This window comes from Octodon degus, unplaced genomic scaffold (assembly GCF_000260255.1).
Source record: "Octodon degus isolate 3935 unplaced genomic scaffold, OctDeg1.0 scaffold00286, whole genome shotgun sequence".
NCBI lineage: Eukaryota > Metazoa > Chordata > Mammalia > Rodentia > Octodontidae > Octodon > Octodon degus.
The window spans coordinates 762530-778830 of record NW_004524862.1 but is presented as its reverse complement, the minus strand read 5'-3'; the positions used below and the strand labels follow the sequence as shown (position 1 = coordinate 778830).

Below are 16301 nucleotides of genomic sequence, written 5' to 3'. Positions count from 1 at the left end.
AGTTGATTCGGTCCTCAAATGTGTAAGGGATCTCCTGGCCAGTCTTGGGGTCCACAGCCTGTACCCCTTTCCGGTAGAAGATGAGTCCTGACCTGTGTGGAAGGCAGGTGGTCAGAATCTAGGTTGTGGGCTGGCCAAATAGCTCAGCAGATTAAAGCAGGCAGGGCCAGGGGTTTGATCTCCGAGCCTGCCATGCCAGCCCCACCCCCAGGGCGTGCTGAGCTGGCAATTGAGACTGGGCGTGGTGGTGCACACCTGTAATCCCAGCTCTTAGGATGCTGTAAACAGGCAGATTAGTATGAGCCCCATCTAGCAGTGAGACCCTGAACACCCTGGAAGCCCTTCTCTTAAAAAAAAAAAAAAGAATCTAGGTTGCAATGAAAGAACAAAGAATGGAAAGAGCAGAGGAAGCTGGCTGGCTTGGGTCCTTGAAGGCCCTGAGTTCCCTCCACTGTGCCTGATGCCTTGAAGGCTCACAGTAAAAGGATTGGTCCCAGCCCCACTCCCAAGCCCCTGTTGAGAAATGACCATCTCAGGGGGAGAAGAACTGAATGGTCAAACTGGGTAGGAGTCTTGGGACTGGCAGGTGGGAATGCATTCCTCTCGGACCCACCTGGGGAATGGGGTGTGAAGGCGGGGACAAGCAAGGTGCGACCCCAGGGGAACCTGACCTGGCCCCTCGAAGTGTCTTGTGAGTGGTAGTGGTGACAATGTCTGCATACTGGAAAGGTGAAGGAATCACCTTGGCGGCCACCAAGCCACTGATGTGGGCCATGTCTGCCAGCAGGTGTGCCTTGACCTCATCACAAACCTGGACAGGTAAACAGGTAGGTCTCAGCTTGGGTAAGGCCCAGACAGGCACACCGAGGAGGCTGCCTCCAGCCTCCACCCCCAGGGCAGTGCCCAGCATAGCAGCCCCCTACCAACCTCTCTCATGCGGGCGTAGTCAATGAGGCGAGCATAAGCACTGGTACCAGCTATTATGAGCCGTGGTCGGAAAAGTCGAGCCGTCAGTGCCAGCTGGTCATAGTCTATGAGGCCAGTTTGGGGCTGGACAGACAAATAAACAGCTAAAGCCCTGACACAGCAGCAGAGCGTTCACACTGCTTTTTGACCCCTAGGGCTGCTCAGAGGGGAGGGAGTCTCCTGGTGCCTTTTCTCCTCCTAGAAAAGAAATACCAGGGCCACAGCAGCTACCGCCTACCCCCAAGAACTCACATTGAGCTTGTAGGGCATAGACTCGAAGAAGATGGATGTGGCAGAGATCCGCTTGACATCAGACATGTAGCCATGGGTGAGATGGCCCCCATCGGGCAGGTCCAGCCCCATGATTCGGTCATGAGGTTGCAGAAGGGCTGTGTAGGCAGCCAGGTTGGCTGGAGACCCCGAATAGGGCTGAACATTGACTCCCCACTGTGTAGGATCTAGGTCAAAGGCTTCCAAGGCACGGCGCTGGCATAGCAGCTCGATTTCATCCACTACCTCTGCTCCTCCATAGTATCTGCCACGGAGAGGAGTACACTAAGGGCACAGAGAAAGGACTCTCGACCAGTAGCAAAGGACTGGGAAGGTCACTGATCCATAAGCACCTGGAGGGTACAGGAAGGTTCCGCCACTGGGAGTACCATCCCTGACGCTGCCCTCCAGCCCTCTGGTGCCTAGCCCTCACCTCTTGCCAGGATAACCCTCCGAGTACTTGTTGTTCAGACAGGACCCCAGGGCCTCCAGCGCAGCTCGGCTGCAGAAGTTCTGGGGTGGTGGGGGGGCAATGTCAGAAGGTATTGAGCCCCTTTCCTTGAGTTCCCATAGCCCCACCCTATCAGAGCCCAAGGCTTCAGGGGGAGCCAGGCTGCACAAGAAGCTCTGTTCACTCTGGGGTCCTTGCCAGGTGTGGGCAGAGCCAGAAGCAGCTTTCTTGGCAACTCCGCAGCTGTGATGGGTGTCCCTCACCTGTCCGTTCAAGCTTGTATCTCTAGGCTCCTCTTTCTTCTGGGGGGAGGGGGAGCAGGTGAAATTGTAGGGACTCTAGAAGGCTCTGGAAGCTCTCCAATGCCCCAACCCCATAAAGTAGACCCACCCTGCTTTTGCTTCAGAGGATGGTAAAGAGAAGATGACAAGGCCCAGCAGAAAGGCCCGGAGGAAGACAGGGAGATCTGGAGAAGTAGCAAGAAGGTATCTTGTTACTTCCTGTACCTACCCTATGGCCCACCCTCTGCCATTTCCCCGGGTCCCACCTCTGAGGCAATGAGCTCCAGGCCGCGGCACTGCCTGTCCTTCTCTTTCTGTAGCAGCTCCCACATCTCAGGGTCACTGTCGGAGAGACTCTCTTGGCCAGTCCAGCCCTGAGTCGCCTCTCCAGTCCGAGTCTGGGCTGCCTTCCTGTGCTGGGCCTGAGTAGCCATCTTGGCCAGCTGACCACATCTCTGCAGAGGCTAGGGACAGGAAAAGTCAGGGTCAAAGAAGAATTGTTTAGAAAGTCTCCCAGTCATTCAGCCACCACATGCATAAGTTCTCTGGCCTGTACCAGGCAACCAGTTGTTGCCCAGCCAGACTGTTCCAGTTCTCTCAACACTACCTCCACAGAAAAAGCCAGTCTGCCAAGGTTGAGATTCATGTCCAGAGGGTAGTTTTTTGTTTGTTTCTTTTCTTTTGAGACAAAGTCAATTTGTAAGCCTCCTACCTCAGTCTCCCAAGAAAGGTGTAGTTCTGATAGACCCCACTCATCTCACCTCAGAATCTCCTTCCACCTTGCCCGTGACCACCAAAACTGCACTGCAGAAGCCCCTATATCCCAAACTCAAGAAGACAGCAGACTCCTGAACCTCCCCGCCCCCAGGGACAAAAAGGCTTTCCTGCAGGCACAAACTGTTACTCCAGTTGGAGAAAGAGACCAAGTGGATTGAAGTTAAAGTCCATGGCTTCAGAGCAACAGAAGTGGGAGCACAGACCCAGGCTCTGGAAAGGTACGTTGGAGTGGGTGGTCGCGGGGAGAGGCTGCCTGCAGGCAGAGGCCAATATCCTGTCCCCTTCACCACTCACGCATTCCACATCTTCCCAGCTCTATAGCTGGGGGAAGCCCTGCCTGATGAAAGTGGCGGAGTTTGTTTGCATCATCTGCAAGGCAAAGAGCTGGCGGGAAGGGGGGGGGGAGGCTGGCGGGTCGAGGCTGGGAATCCCGCTTGTTTGCCAGCATAGTGTCTGCCTGGCATCCGATGAGCTGCTCTCCCCTAATGCCACGTGAAAAGGGCAGTCACGAGGCCCTGGGGCGCCTGACCATCAGAACGATGAGTCCCAGTGCACCCATCGCGAGCCCGGGGGTGCGTCTTCGGGATTCCTAATTTAGGGATTTGCTCCCTGTGCCCCTACAGCACGTGGGCTAGAAAAGCCAAGAGAACCCCAGAGTTTGTGGACAGGAACTAACGTAGGGGGTTGGGACTTTCCACTGGTCACCCAGAATGTGGAATCCCGTTCTTACCCGTGTTGCCCAGAACAAAGGGAAGGGTAGCATCTTTACACGAGGTAGCAGGAGGTCCAGCCACTAACTCCGGTACGGAGCAGCAAGGGGTCGAAAGAAGACCGGCCCTAAGGCGCGTGCGCGAAAAAGAACGGCCCGGGAAGCTGGAGTGAAGGGGAGGAGCATACGCATGCGCAGTGAAAGCCCTTTGTGTCCTGGGAATTGTAGTTTTTTCTTCCTCATTCCCCAGCAGTACCCTCATGATTTAGGGAACATTGCCCGAAAGACGCTTTTTTTTTTTTTTTTTTTTTTGACAGTCTCCCTATATAGTTCAGGATGTCCTTGAACTCACTATGTAGCCCAGGATGGCCTTGAACTCGCGGGGACCTTCCTGCCTCAGCCTTCCTAGTGCTAGTATGATAGGCATGCACCCTCTCCCACCAACACTGCCCAAAATAAAAGATGTCTATCTAGGGTGACTATATACGTATATATAACCACGTCCTAAAGCTTTTTGATTTTTTTTCTTTTTAAAAAATTTGTCCTCAGGGTTTCTTTTTTTCCTGTCAATTGTCAAGATGAGTATTCTTTGGATGCCTATGGAATATTCAAAATTTTGTTTATTTTTTTAAAGATAGGTTTGCTGTGTAGCCCAGGCCGGCCTTGAATTCGTAGCAATCCTGCCTTGGCCTCCTAGTGCTGGGATTACAGGCTTGCAACACCACACCTGGTTCCAGAATGACTAATTTCTCCTGAGAGATCGGATTCCCCTACAAGATATGGCACAGTGGAAAACAGCTGGTTTGATGGGATTCGAGACCTGAGTTCTAGTTCCAGTTCCAGGACTCTAGCCAATTAGCCTATCTTGGTCTCAGTTTCCTCATTCGTGGTGCCATAATAAAATAGCATGGGGCTGGTGAGATGGCTTAGTGGTCTAAAGCACCTACTTAGAACAAGTAGAGCAAAGCACAGGGATCACAGTTCAATCCCCCAGCACCACATGCCAGCCAGCCACGCCCCCTGGTGGGCTGAGCTGCCCCCCCCCACATACACACACATAAATAAATAAAATTTAAAAAAATAATAATAAAATAGCATGCAGTAAGGGTTAAATAAGCCTCTGTGTGTGAACATGCTCTTCTGTGGACAGTCCTCCTCTAACTCACAGTCCTACCTGCTCCATGGTCATCTCCTCCTCAGCTGAAAGCAAAGTGGAGTGCCTCCTCTTGCTGATCCGCATGTTGCTTTTTGTTGCTGCCTCAGTGACATCACTAGCAGTCAGTGAGTTCTCTTTCTGTCCCAGGCTATAGATTCCTAGAACCCTAAGGGAGTTTCCTTTTAGCCTTACTGGTCTTCTACAAAACTCTTGAGGAAGGGACTGACTCATTGACCCTTACAAGAGAATTCCTCCTCTCAGAGGTTCTAATTCAATGGATCTAGTTTCTCCTCAGCGATTCTGATAAACAATGGCTTTGAGAACTGGAGCTCTACACAACAACGTTTCACCTTCATTCAGAAGACAGACTGAGCTGCTACTCCACGCCCAAGCATGCCACAGCCCTGGTGAGGCCAAAGGAGTTCCCTAGGTGTTGAACACCAAAAGGTGAACACCAAAAGATGACAAAGTTTGACAGGTATAATAGTATCCAGGACACTTCACTCTGCTCTCCGTGCAAAATGCTGGAAGGGGTAGGGGAGCTAGGTGTGCTATTCACTGGAAGAGGACAGCCCTGGAAGAGCATGTTTGTACACAGTCTCAATCCCCATTGCATGAGGGGGGTTGGCTGTGTGTTTATGGGGTGTGTGTGTGTGTGTGTGTGTGTGTGTGTACCTGTTTTGCTTCAGAACAAACCTAGGTCCTCAAGCATCATGCTAATTTATTATGGTTTTATAAGGGAAACTGAGGCCTAAGCCCAAATAGGCCAATTTGCTGTTTTCAGTTATTCCTACCTGGCTCGCATACTGGATCTCAGTCTCATAAGTCACTCCTTAGCTCTGACTTCCTTTCCATGCTTTATCTTAGCTTTTCTCAAGTGTTTCCTGCTTAGGCCCCGTGTGTTAGGAGACCTCTGCATTCTTTTACCTCCAGTCTGACCCAGAACCATCCCATCTCCCTCCTCCTTTCATTTGATCCTGTTATTTATCTATACATCCAATCCATCCAACCAGTAGATAATTATTTCTGCTCACCGACTTTTCATTCTTGGGCATGTCTGGGTTAGACCCATTTCTGACTACGTTTTGGGCTGAAGCCGTGAAGCAGTCCCGTGACAGAACACTACCTTCTCCCTATGGGCACCCTGACCCACCCCCCAGGGCTCCAAAAGAAGGCAGGCTGAAGAGGAGGAGTTCCTCTGTGCCTCAGCTTGCCTGCACCCCCTCCTTAACCCTAGTCAGGGGGTCCCAAGGGGAGGGGGCTGCAGAACTGAGAACTGCTAATGAAGCCGCAGCCAATTAACGCCCGGGCCAGGGTTGGGGGGCGGATAAAATTAGCTGCCGAGGCTGCAGGAGCAAGCTGAAGGCGGGGGTGGAGAAGGTGGGCAGCTGGCTGAAGGGGGCCGTGTTTGCAGGCGGCTCGCAGCAGCCCCGCGGCCCCGCCCTCCTCCCTTCCCCCCATCCCAGGGCTACCTCCCTCTCTCAGCCGTCTGCAAACTCAGCGCCCACGAAATTAGGAAGGAAAAGGAAGATCGATGACTCCAGATGCCGCAAACACCGATCCCCCTCCCTCAACCTGCCACCTCCCTCCAGCCCCACGGAGCTTAGCAGGTTGTCAGCGCTCTGCCTACGCCGTCCCTGCTTCTCTGTCCCGTTCACGGTCTCTTACACCTTCCTGAAGTCGTCCCACATAGACAGCAAGTCACCCCGCTCAGGTCGACCCTCTGTCCTCTCCCCCAATTTCCCTTCGCCTTCACAGAATTCCCACCTCAGGCAGGGTCCTGCTCCAAGAGTCACGTTCAGCTCTCTTTGATCCGGTCTTAGATGGCCTCCAAAGTGCTGGCTCTGTCAGTCGTTGCCTCGGTTTCCCTGCCGGCCGCCAAGAAGGAGGTCCTGGCCCCTTCTCTACCAGACAGAAGCCCACACCTGCCCCCCTCTTCCCCACAAAGGTCTCACACAGACGTGTATTGGATTTCACTTTATTTTGTTCCCTTTCCCGTCTGTTTTGGCGTAGAAAAAAAAAATATCACCGAGAGGAAGCAGCCGGCGAGGGCAGGTAGAGCTGGACTGCAGGGGCGAGGATGGGACGGGAAGGGCTGGGCCCCAATTCTGCTTCCGCGGGCTGGAGGGTTGGGAGGGAGGGGACAGGCAAACGACAGGCAGAGGAGGGGACGACCCGGGGCCTGGGGCCTTCAGTCTTTAAGTGGGGCAGGGTGGTAGCGGAGGACAGAGGTTTAGGGATGGAGTATGAAGCGGCCAGGCCGGGCGTTATTAAAGCTGCGGGCAAAGGGGGTGTCCAGCTCAGCGCCGGGCAGAAGGGGATGAGGGGCGGGCAGAAGCCCTCGGGGTCGCCTCCAGGACCCGCCCACCCCGGGGCCGACACCCCAGCTTGCAGGCACCCTTGGGAAGGGGGCTGGCTGCCGCGGGTTGGGCCGTTCCCTTCCGTCCCGCCCCTGTGCGGAAGCCCGCCACCCGACGGGACCAAGAGTGGGCCCCAGCCGGCGAGGCCAGGCCCGGGGCGCTAGCCGAAGTAGGGGTGCTCGCTCTGGAAGTTATAGTCTGGGCACACTTTCTGCACCAGTTTGTAGTCAAAGCTGAGGAAGGAGACGAAGATACAAATGACTTTGAAGGGCTTGGCACAGAGCCAGGCAGCCTGGCTCTGCGTGTGCTCGGTGAAGCACACCTGCGTAGGGTCGTACAGGCATGGGCGGTGCTTGCGCGCGCGGTTGGTCTTCTCGTACTCCACGTGGCAGTTGAAAGCCCGGGACTCTTTGGCCCCAGGGACTCCCAGCATACCACGGAGGGGGCCGGCCAGTGCACCCCCGAGGGAGCCTCCGAGCCCGGGTCCCGCAGCCGCCATTCCCAGTGGGGACCCCAGCCCTGGAAGCACCCCCTCCAGGGCCAGCGTGGACTGCAGAGGGTGGGGGGCAGGCCCAGGCAGCCAGACGCCCCCAAACTCCACGAGCTTGGAAGGTGGTACGATACTGACACTGAGGTTGCCCAGGCTGGACGAGTTGTGGCGGAAATACACACTGAAGGTACCGTTTACGTGGTCCACGATCTTGCCAGTCACCAGCAGTGAGAACTTGAGGGTATGCACCCGAAAGTAGAAGTCCCCCCAGCCGAATATCTTCTTGGCGCGGGCCGCCTTGATGGACGGCTTCCTTTTGCTGCGCTGCGCGGGTAGCGCCCCTGCAGCACCAGCCCGGGCCAGCGCCCCCGTGTGGTTAGCCGGCCAGGCCCAGCTCCACGCGCGGCCGGTGCCCAGGCCTTCCGGAGCCCTAGGCGCCGCGAGCTGTTGGCTAGGGGTGCGCCCTCTGGCCGGGGCTGGGTGCAGTTCCAAGTACTGCGGCCTTCCAGAATTCGGTATCTGGGCAGTGAAGGCCTGTGTAGGAAGAAAGAAACAAAAGGAGAGGCACTGGAGTGGGCCCAGTTATCTAGCCTAATACTCAACCAGCTCTTTTAGTCGCTGGGAGCCTAAACGGAATGCGGATGTCCACTGCGGGCAGATCAGGAGTGTCCCTTGGAATAGACCTACAGCCCTTTGCAAGTTGTGTGGTCTTGGACAAAGCAGTTCATTCATCTAGACCTCAGTTTCTTTTCTTTTTTTTTTTTTAATTTTTTTTTAATTTTTTATTTATTTGTGTGTGTGTGTGTGTGTGTGTGTGTGTGTGGCCAGCTGAGCCCACCAGGGGGCGGGGCTGGCTGGCATGTGGTGCTGGGGGATTGAACCGTGGTCCCTGTGTTTTGACTAAGCTTGTTCTAAGTAGGTGCTTTAGACCACTGAGCCATCTCACCAGCCCTAGACCTCAGTTTCTGTATCTGTAGTGACCTGAGAAATTTTGTGTTCTCACAGAGGACCAATGTGGCCTCATAAACCAAAGCCTGTGGGGGTGAGTGGGCAGTGAATTTCTGCTCCGGCTCCCCTAGCTTAGCCCTGGAGATGCTCCTAATGGAACAGGAAGAGCTGGACCCATCAGGAAAGGCTCTGGCTATAACATGCAGCATGAAGCGAAGGACAACAACAGATGGGCATCTGGCATAAACCTGTAATCCAAATACTCAGGAGGCTGAAGCAGGAGAATAGCTATGATTGAGGCTAGCCTGAACTACATAGTGATTTCAAGACCAGCTTGAACTACACACACACACACACACACACACACACACACACACACACACACGAAGGAAGCTAAAGCTGGTTCAGTGGTATACGCCTATAATCAAAGCACCAAGGAAGACTGTGGCAAAGAATCATAGGTCAACTCCCACTTGAGTGATAGACAGAGACCATATATCTCAAAAAGAAAAAAGAAAAAAGGAAGGAAGGAGAAAGGAAGGAAAGCCAGGTCTGGTCATGCAGGCCCTGTAATTCCAGCACTTGGGAGACCAAGGCAGAAGGAGTGCCACAAGTTTAAGTCCAGCCTGGACTACAATAGTGAGTTCAAGGAAGCCTGAACTACATACATGGTGAAATCCTGTCTCAAAAAGAAAAGACAGGAAAAAAAGAAAAGAAAGGAAAAAGAGGCTGAAGACCTCACTTCTGCCAAGACAAGCGGTCCATTCCTGTCTCAGCTCTGAGCGTTCTGCAGGGAGGGGCTGCTGAGAACTGGTTGAGCCGAGCCCTTGCTCCTGTAGGGTGAGGCTTGGGGAATAAACGGGCACCCCCTCCTGGTCCCCTGTGCTCCTGCTACGGTGGAGGCTGCCTGTTGCCTGTTGGTTCTTCCTAGGCTTTAAGGTGGCTGGAGGAGCCGCCCTGCCAGTTCCACCACCCCACCTTTTCCTTGTCTCAGGTGGCGGCTGATCTGGGAGACAGCGCCGGGTGCGAGTACAAGATGGATAGAGAGGCGGGAGCGGCCGGGCCAGGCCGGGGCCATCAATTATCTGGGGTGTGTATGAGGGGGGCAGGAGTGAAGGAGCCGGGGAAGAGAGCAGAGGAAGAAATATGGAGATGCTGCTCTAGTGCTGAAGTGGGAGGGAGAGGAGCGGAGCGTGTCAGACTGTGTCAGTCAGCCTGTGTGAGCTGCCACCGCTGTTCTGCGTGGCCCTGACTGCATGCAGGTCGGGGTGGGGAAGCTCCATGCGTGCCAGTCTCCGTGCTTGCGTTTCTGTTAGCCTGAATGGCTGTGTGTATGTCTACCCGGAGTAGCTTCATGTGTCTGTTAGGGTCTCGTAGCATGTACATATTATCAGTCTGTGGAGGCTGTGTGTGTGGTTGTGGTGACTGTGTGTGTTTGAGGAAGCTGTGTGTGTGTCTGTGCCTGCCTGTGGTGACTGTGTCTCCGTTGTGTAAATCTGTGGCTGTGTTTGTGCCGAATCAACTGTGCATATGTGTCTGTCTGTCTGTGTTGACGAAGTGAGATGTGTGTCCATTTGTGGCTGTATGCCTGTCTGTGGTGGCCTGAGGGTGGCTGTGTGTGATTGTCTGATGGTTTTACTTTCCTGTCTGTGTTTTTATTATCTTCTGTCCTTGTGTCAGTCAAGCTTTTTCAAAAGGGGGTGTATGCAGCAACAGAACAAGTGTGGTCTGTGTTCCCATGACTGACACTGTGTGTGTTTGTGTGTGTGTGTGTGTGTGTGTGTGTGTGTGTGTTTATGTATCTGAATTGTATAGGAATGGCCCAAATGAGCACATTGGCCTGCAGGATGCTCTGGGTAGGTAAGGAGGACTGACAGCATGGGTGTCCCTCTGTTTGCACACACCCGTGCATACACACTAGGTGTCCACAGGGGACAGTAACAGCAGAGCCAAGCTGCTGGGCTTGAATCTCCACTGCCTGATCCCTGTCCCTGCAGCACCGTGATCCCAGGTTATTAATGCCGCCCGCCACCCGACAGTCATACATATTTATCGCCCCCTCTTTCCTCCTCTCATCCAGCCCTCCTCCCAGCCCAGGTGAGGGGGCGGGGGCAGCAAGAGTGATTGACTCAGACAGGAGAGCTGGAGCCGGCACCCAACACCTGGAAGGGTGGGCTGGAGAGGGGCTGAGGGAAGGGTCTCACGATACAGAGGGAGAAAAGGCTTCCCAGGGAAGAGGGGGGCTTGAGTCCAGGAGAGGGCAATGGAGGAGCTGAGCGAGGTTTCCACGAGAGCCAATGTCAATCTCAGAGCCAGCCTCTCAGCCCAGATCTCACCTGTTTTTTTTTTTTTTTTTTTTTCCTTCAGGAGAAGCCATCCATCCAAACCCCCTCTTCAAGCTACCTGATGCTATGATCCCAACTACCTCCAAGCCGCCTCCTCCCAGTAAATCCCAGCAGCCCTGGGTCCGGCACCCAGTTTAAGGCCGAGCCGAGCTGGTTCAACGCAGTGATTCTTCGGAGGCAGGCATTGGGGGGAGGAAATAAGATTTGGCAGGGCACAGTACAGTGCCAGGATGTCCCCCTACCTCTGATCTCAGACAAATTGCTGTCTCTGCTGCTGAGATCCTGACAAATCCCTAGGCTTTGGCCACGGGAACCCCCACTCCTCACTGGAGACAGCTAAGATGAAAGGGAACAGTTGGGGGGCAGTGGCCCAGCGACCTTCGTGGGAGCTCAGACTGGGAGGGGTGAAAGAGTCTGTGAGGAAACGAGCCGAGAAATGGGAACATGGAATAAAATAAAATAAAATCCTCCCTCTGGCTTTCTTGATCGCTCCTGCTCGCTCTATGTCTTTTCACTGTTTTTCCATCTCTCCCTCCCTCCAGCCTCCTCAGTCTCTTTCTTTCAATTTCTTCCCTCACTCTGTCTGTCTCTAATTTCCAGTATTCTGCTCTTTTTTGTCTCTAGCTGTGTGGTTCCCTCCTTCTGTCCTTCAAGTTGTCTGTCTTTGGTGGGTGGTGGGGCTGGGGGGCGAGTGGTGAAGAGGCTCTCCACCCAGAGCTCTTTTCTCCCTGCTCAGGGCTGAGGGTGTTGTCTGAGGTGGGGTCCCTCTCACTCCAGAGTTGGCTTAATTAAGCTAATTGGGCGCGGTGACATTTACAGAGGGGAGAGGCTAGGATGGCTGTCAGCGAGGGTGGAGGTGTGCGATGACTGGGGGGGGGCCTTCTTTCCTTCCGCAGGCTCCTCCAGGCCCTTGCAGCGGGAGCTGAGCCAGGAGCACTGTGCCCCTAAGGCAGCGGGCCCACGCACCTGAGGGGAGTTGAGGCCATCTCCAGCTGCCAAGTAAACTCCACTGCAGGGAGGGGGGCACATGCGACTCTTGGGATGGGACAAGGCTGCTGGGAATGGAGGAGGATCAGCCTGCCAGCCCCCAGCCGCATTGCAGGGTGCACCTCCCTGGGGCCTCGGGACTGGTCGGAGGTTCCCTTCTGCCCTGTAGGTCAGGCATAGTGCTCAGGACCTGGCCAGGGGAGGAGTCAGTAACGTGGGTGGGGAAAGACCAGTCCAGGCCTGGGTGGGGTAAGGGAGAAGAATAGCGTTCTGAGCCCCCATGCCTATAAAAAGGCAAGGACACCGCAGTCTGGGTGAGGTGAAGTCTGGCTGGGTGTCAGGGACAGAGATGAGGGTGAAGACAGAGGTGGGCAAACAGGACAGGATAGGCTGAGGAGAGGCTTGAGACAGAGACTGAGTAGAGGGCTAGGGTTGGGGACTCAGCAGGCATTGGGGGGCACAGCAGAGGACGCACCAAGGATAGACATGAGGGCTGGATGAAGAGATCAGAAATGGACAGACATTGGGCAGAGGCCTGATGCAGAGGAGATAGGGACCAGAGGAGCAAAGATGGGGTACAGCAAAGATGGGAGCCCAACTGTGGCCAGGGATGTGGGTGAGGGACAGATGGGCACTGGGGACAGGCAGCAGTGAGAAGGCCCAAGGGCTGGGCGATGGAGGTGGGGACACAGGATGGGGCAAAGCAGAAATGGAGGACGAAGGGTATTCCCAAGCACAAACCGATGCTGATGGACACACAGACCAGGAGCAGGGATGGGAGAAGCTGATGGGACCTGGAATGGGAAAGAGGGGCAAGGGGAATGAGGGGCCTGGAATCAGCTGAGGACAGGTATGAAAGACAAGCCTGGGGTAAGCAGAAGGTGAGGCTGGGCCAGGCTTGGGAAGGGGCCAGGCTGGTGTAGGCAGAGACCCCTTCCAGATCCCCTCCAGCGAACAGGGAGGGGGGTGCCTGCCTGGGGTAGGGTGGGAGGTGGGCTCTGCCCTTGGGTGGATCGCCTCCTCCCCAACGGCCCCTCCTGCCCGCCTGCTGGAGGCCTGCCGCGCAAGGCTCACCGTTATCTGAATTTTGATTTTATTTTATTTTATTTTATTTCCCTGCTTCCTAGAGCCGGCGCGGTCCCCCCGGGAACGGCCGCCCCCCGCCCCCCGCCCCGCGCCTCACTTTATTATTGCAATAAATGTGCCTATAAAGGCGCGGGCTCCGGGGCGCGGTGGGGGGGGGGGCGCCGAGCCGGGATGTAATTTCCCGAAGCCGGAGCCGGAGGGGGAGTGGGCGGGGTGGAGGTGGAGGAGGGGCGGGCGGGGGAGAGGGGAAGGCTCGCCAATTTCCAGCGCTCAAGGCCGCACTCCCTGCTCTTGTCCCCACCCCACGGCCCGTCCACAGCACGCCGAGCCTCCTCTGTTCCGAGGCCCCCTCCCTTTTGATCTGGCCCCCTCTGTTATCACCCACCCTCACCCAGACCCATTTTGAGTTACCTGGGCTCTATCCAAAGTTCCCTATCTTCTTGACGATTATTTCATCTCTCTACCCAGTGGGGATCCCTCCACTTACCTGGTGGCTTTAGAGATTACCTCACTCTTCTCCAGTTACCCAGTTCGAGACCCCAGGGGCCTCTCTTTACCTTATTTTTGTCTGCTACCTCAACTCTTCTTCAGTCACCCCTCTGCCCTGCTCCTCACCTACCCAGACCCAGGACTCTAAATTCTCCTTTCCAACAGTGCCCCTCCCATCAGGACCTGGGCTTCTGCCGCAGGCCCTGGCCCAAGGGAACTGTCACAGTACCCTCCTCCCAGTGTCCCTGGCCCAGCTGCGGCCCCTGATTACCCCCAAATCCCCTCCAGCAGCTCTGGGCCCTAGCCCAGACTGTGCGTGCCTAAGTGGCCAAGCCAGAGATTAGCTGGGGGGCTAAAGGAGGGTAAGGAGGTAGGAGGCAGTGGCTGGACCCTGGGCTGCAGCTCGCCAGCTCTGAGACACTTGCTCGAAGCCTAATCCTTCCCTGCGGTGGGATAGAGCTGAAAGGTCCCACAGGCCCCCCGCCCTTGCCCTCCCCCAGCTAATTAGTAATTAGTGATTAGTGATTAGTGACTATTGATCACCTGCTGCTTCTCCCGGTAGGCAGCGGCTTTGGCAAGGGGTGGGGAGACAGGGAAATGAGTGGAGAGTGTATCAGAAAGATCCTGAAGCAGCCCAGGTGGAGAGGCCAGAGCCCTAGAGGCAGTGGAAACCAGGAGTTCCAGGCCCTGAGAGGCAACCAGAGGTCTAGGGCAAGAAGGTAGGTGGCAGCGCACTTCTGCAGGAAGGGCAAATGGAGAAGGCAGGGCTGGTAGCACGGAAGGCGTCTGAAGAGTTGCCCTACAAACTCTGTTCAGAAGCCTCTCTCCAAGTGTCACTGTCACCTTTTGCCCACCCCCGACACTGGTATGGAGACAACCCAAATGCACATGCACACAAGAGCCACATGCAGATATATGAATATGTTCTGAGGCTCACAACCCCATACTCACAAAACCATAAGCACACAGATACATGTTCACAAATCCCAGATTCACTTACAGACAACACACACAACACCACGCATACACGCCACAGCCCCTGGAGCCTACATGTGTGCTCACTCCCTGCTCACAAGAGGACACAGCAGCACACACAGGTATTTGAACACATAGACATTTCTCTACACACTTCCCCACACCTAGTTACACGTATTCACACAGTCAGGGTGTGTGCACACACACCACGGATAAACATAGATTCTCAAGTGCACACATGCTGGACTACATGGCAGATCTGATTTCCCCCACCGACTCCCACACGGAGGCCCACAGCTGCAGCTCTCACACACACTTGGGCAGATCCCATCGCTCATATCCTCACGCTCATTCTCCCTCAAGTCTCCACCAGATGTTTCATTCCCCTTCAGGGGGCAAAGGAAATTAAACCAGATCTGTCCACAGGGGAGTTTATTTGATGGGAAGAGAGGAGAGGAGAGGAAGGAGGAGGCAGAAAGGAGAGGCAGGGCAGTGCCATCCCTACCTCCCCTTGACCTCAGGCCTTCACACTTGGTGGTGCTGGGCCAGACCTCTCCTCAGTCTTCTAAGGGTAGAGCCAGACAACAAGTTCAAAAGCTCTTGCCAGTGGAAGTAGTTTAGGGAGGAGGCTCCTCTGCCCACCTTCCAACCCCTCAAGGTCACCAGGCAGGTCTGGAAAAATTGGCAGCTCCATGGTTAGCTTCACGGGGGAAGCTCCTGTCCTGCTCGAGGTACTGAGGGCAACTGGGGTAGGCAGGCACGGTCTGAACGTTGGAACTACATCCCTTCTGGACTCCACAGAGGCTGAGGATTGGGGGCAGGGAAGGAGGATTTAGGGGGCTACTGCCTTGCCCTTTGGCTACACAGGTCACAATTGGGGTGCAGGAAACTAAAGATATGGGCAGAAAAGCTGACAGATGGGATGGGGTCAAGGCCTAGGCCCCCAGTGTGGAACACGCACCGGGTACAAACAGATGCCTGCCCCGTGAAGCAGGCTCCTGCACTCACCACCGCCACCTACCACGCACCCTGACCCCAGCCCTAAACACCTCTAAGCGTAGGGTTCCCTTGACAGACAAGCACCCAGGTGTGCGCCAACCCACACACTCCACAGCAGCACACATGAACACACTGTGAACACCAGCCAAGCTTCCAAGTAGAGAGGATGGCAAGATCGAGTCAGGGCCGCCTTAGCCCCTGGGTCCTCGACCAGTCACCTCAGGGAAAGATGAAGCTGAGGGGTTGGGGACAGGGAGGAGAGACCCCGGTCAGACAGCGCCCCCACCTCACGGGCCCGCGCGAGAGGGGGTGTGTCTGTGAGGTTGTGCAGGGGAGATGGTGTCTCCGCGGGAAATGTGATGGGAGGAAAATTGTAGCCAAGTTCAATCGTGTCCGTGTGCGTCCGTGTGTGCGTGCGGGCCCAGGTCATGTAAGCTCCGAACACAGAGCCCACCTGGCACTGTGACAAGTGCAGAGAAGAGAAATGCGAAGGCGAGGGTGGAGGAGAGGAAGGACAGACAGACACTGAGGGTGGCGAGAGAGGTGGTGCTGAGAGACGGCGAGGCTGACACCCTGCTGGCTTGTCTGTCTGTCTCGCACTCCCGCTCTGTCTGGCGCACGCCCGGGTCGCTCTTCGTCCCCTCCCTGCTGCTCCCCAGCCCGAGCTAAGCCGGGCCTCCATCAGGACCCCCTCTACCCTCAGTCAACTTGTGCCGAGAGTGCGGGTCCTGAAGCTGGCAGTCTGTCTGTCCGTGTCCTCCGCGCCGCGCAAAGTTGGGATGCTTGGAGTCGGGGGCGGGGCAGGCGCACGGGACCCCTCACACTCCGGACCTTCGCGTCCGGACCCCGCGCTCGCTCGCACTCCAGCCGCGTCACCCTTACCTTCCTAAGGAGCCACGGGCCAAAGAGCAAGAGGAGCCATTCCGGGAGCCGCATCTTCCCGGGCGGCCGAGCGGGGCGGGCAGGGCGGGTCCGGGGCGGGCGGACTGGGAGCGGGCGCGAGCGCGGGGGG

The 16301-nt window shown here is 55.8% G+C and overlaps 2 protein-coding genes across 2 annotated transcripts; both read right to left on the bottom strand.

Annotated features, from left to right (window-relative positions):
- Position 1: 1 nt before the first annotated feature.
- On the bottom strand, positions 2 to 3607 carry Shmt2 (serine hydroxymethyltransferase 2; the record flags this gene model as incomplete). Its single annotated transcript, XM_004647048.3, has 7 exons — positions 3476 to 3607; positions 2235 to 2432; positions 1670 to 1749; positions 1219 to 1501; positions 928 to 1050; positions 672 to 811; positions 2 to 92 (listed from the first exon to the last, which is right to left on the bottom strand). Coding segments are annotated over exons 1-7 (948 nt in total), but the record flags the coding sequence as incomplete, so codon positions are not given.
- A 2677-nt stretch (positions 3608 to 6284) lies between these two features.
- Nxph4 (neurexophilin 4) lies at positions 6285 to 16252 on the bottom strand. Its single transcript, XM_004646991.2, has 2 exons — positions 16172 to 16252; positions 6285 to 7994 (listed from the first exon to the last, which is right to left on the bottom strand). The coding sequence occupies exons 1-2, from the start codon at positions 16223 to 16225 to the stop codon at positions 7131 to 7133; spliced, it is 918 nt and encodes a 305-aa protein (XP_004647048.1). The 5' UTR covers positions 16226 to 16252; the 3' UTR covers positions 6285 to 7130.
- Between the last annotated feature and the right edge of the window lie 49 nt (positions 16253 to 16301).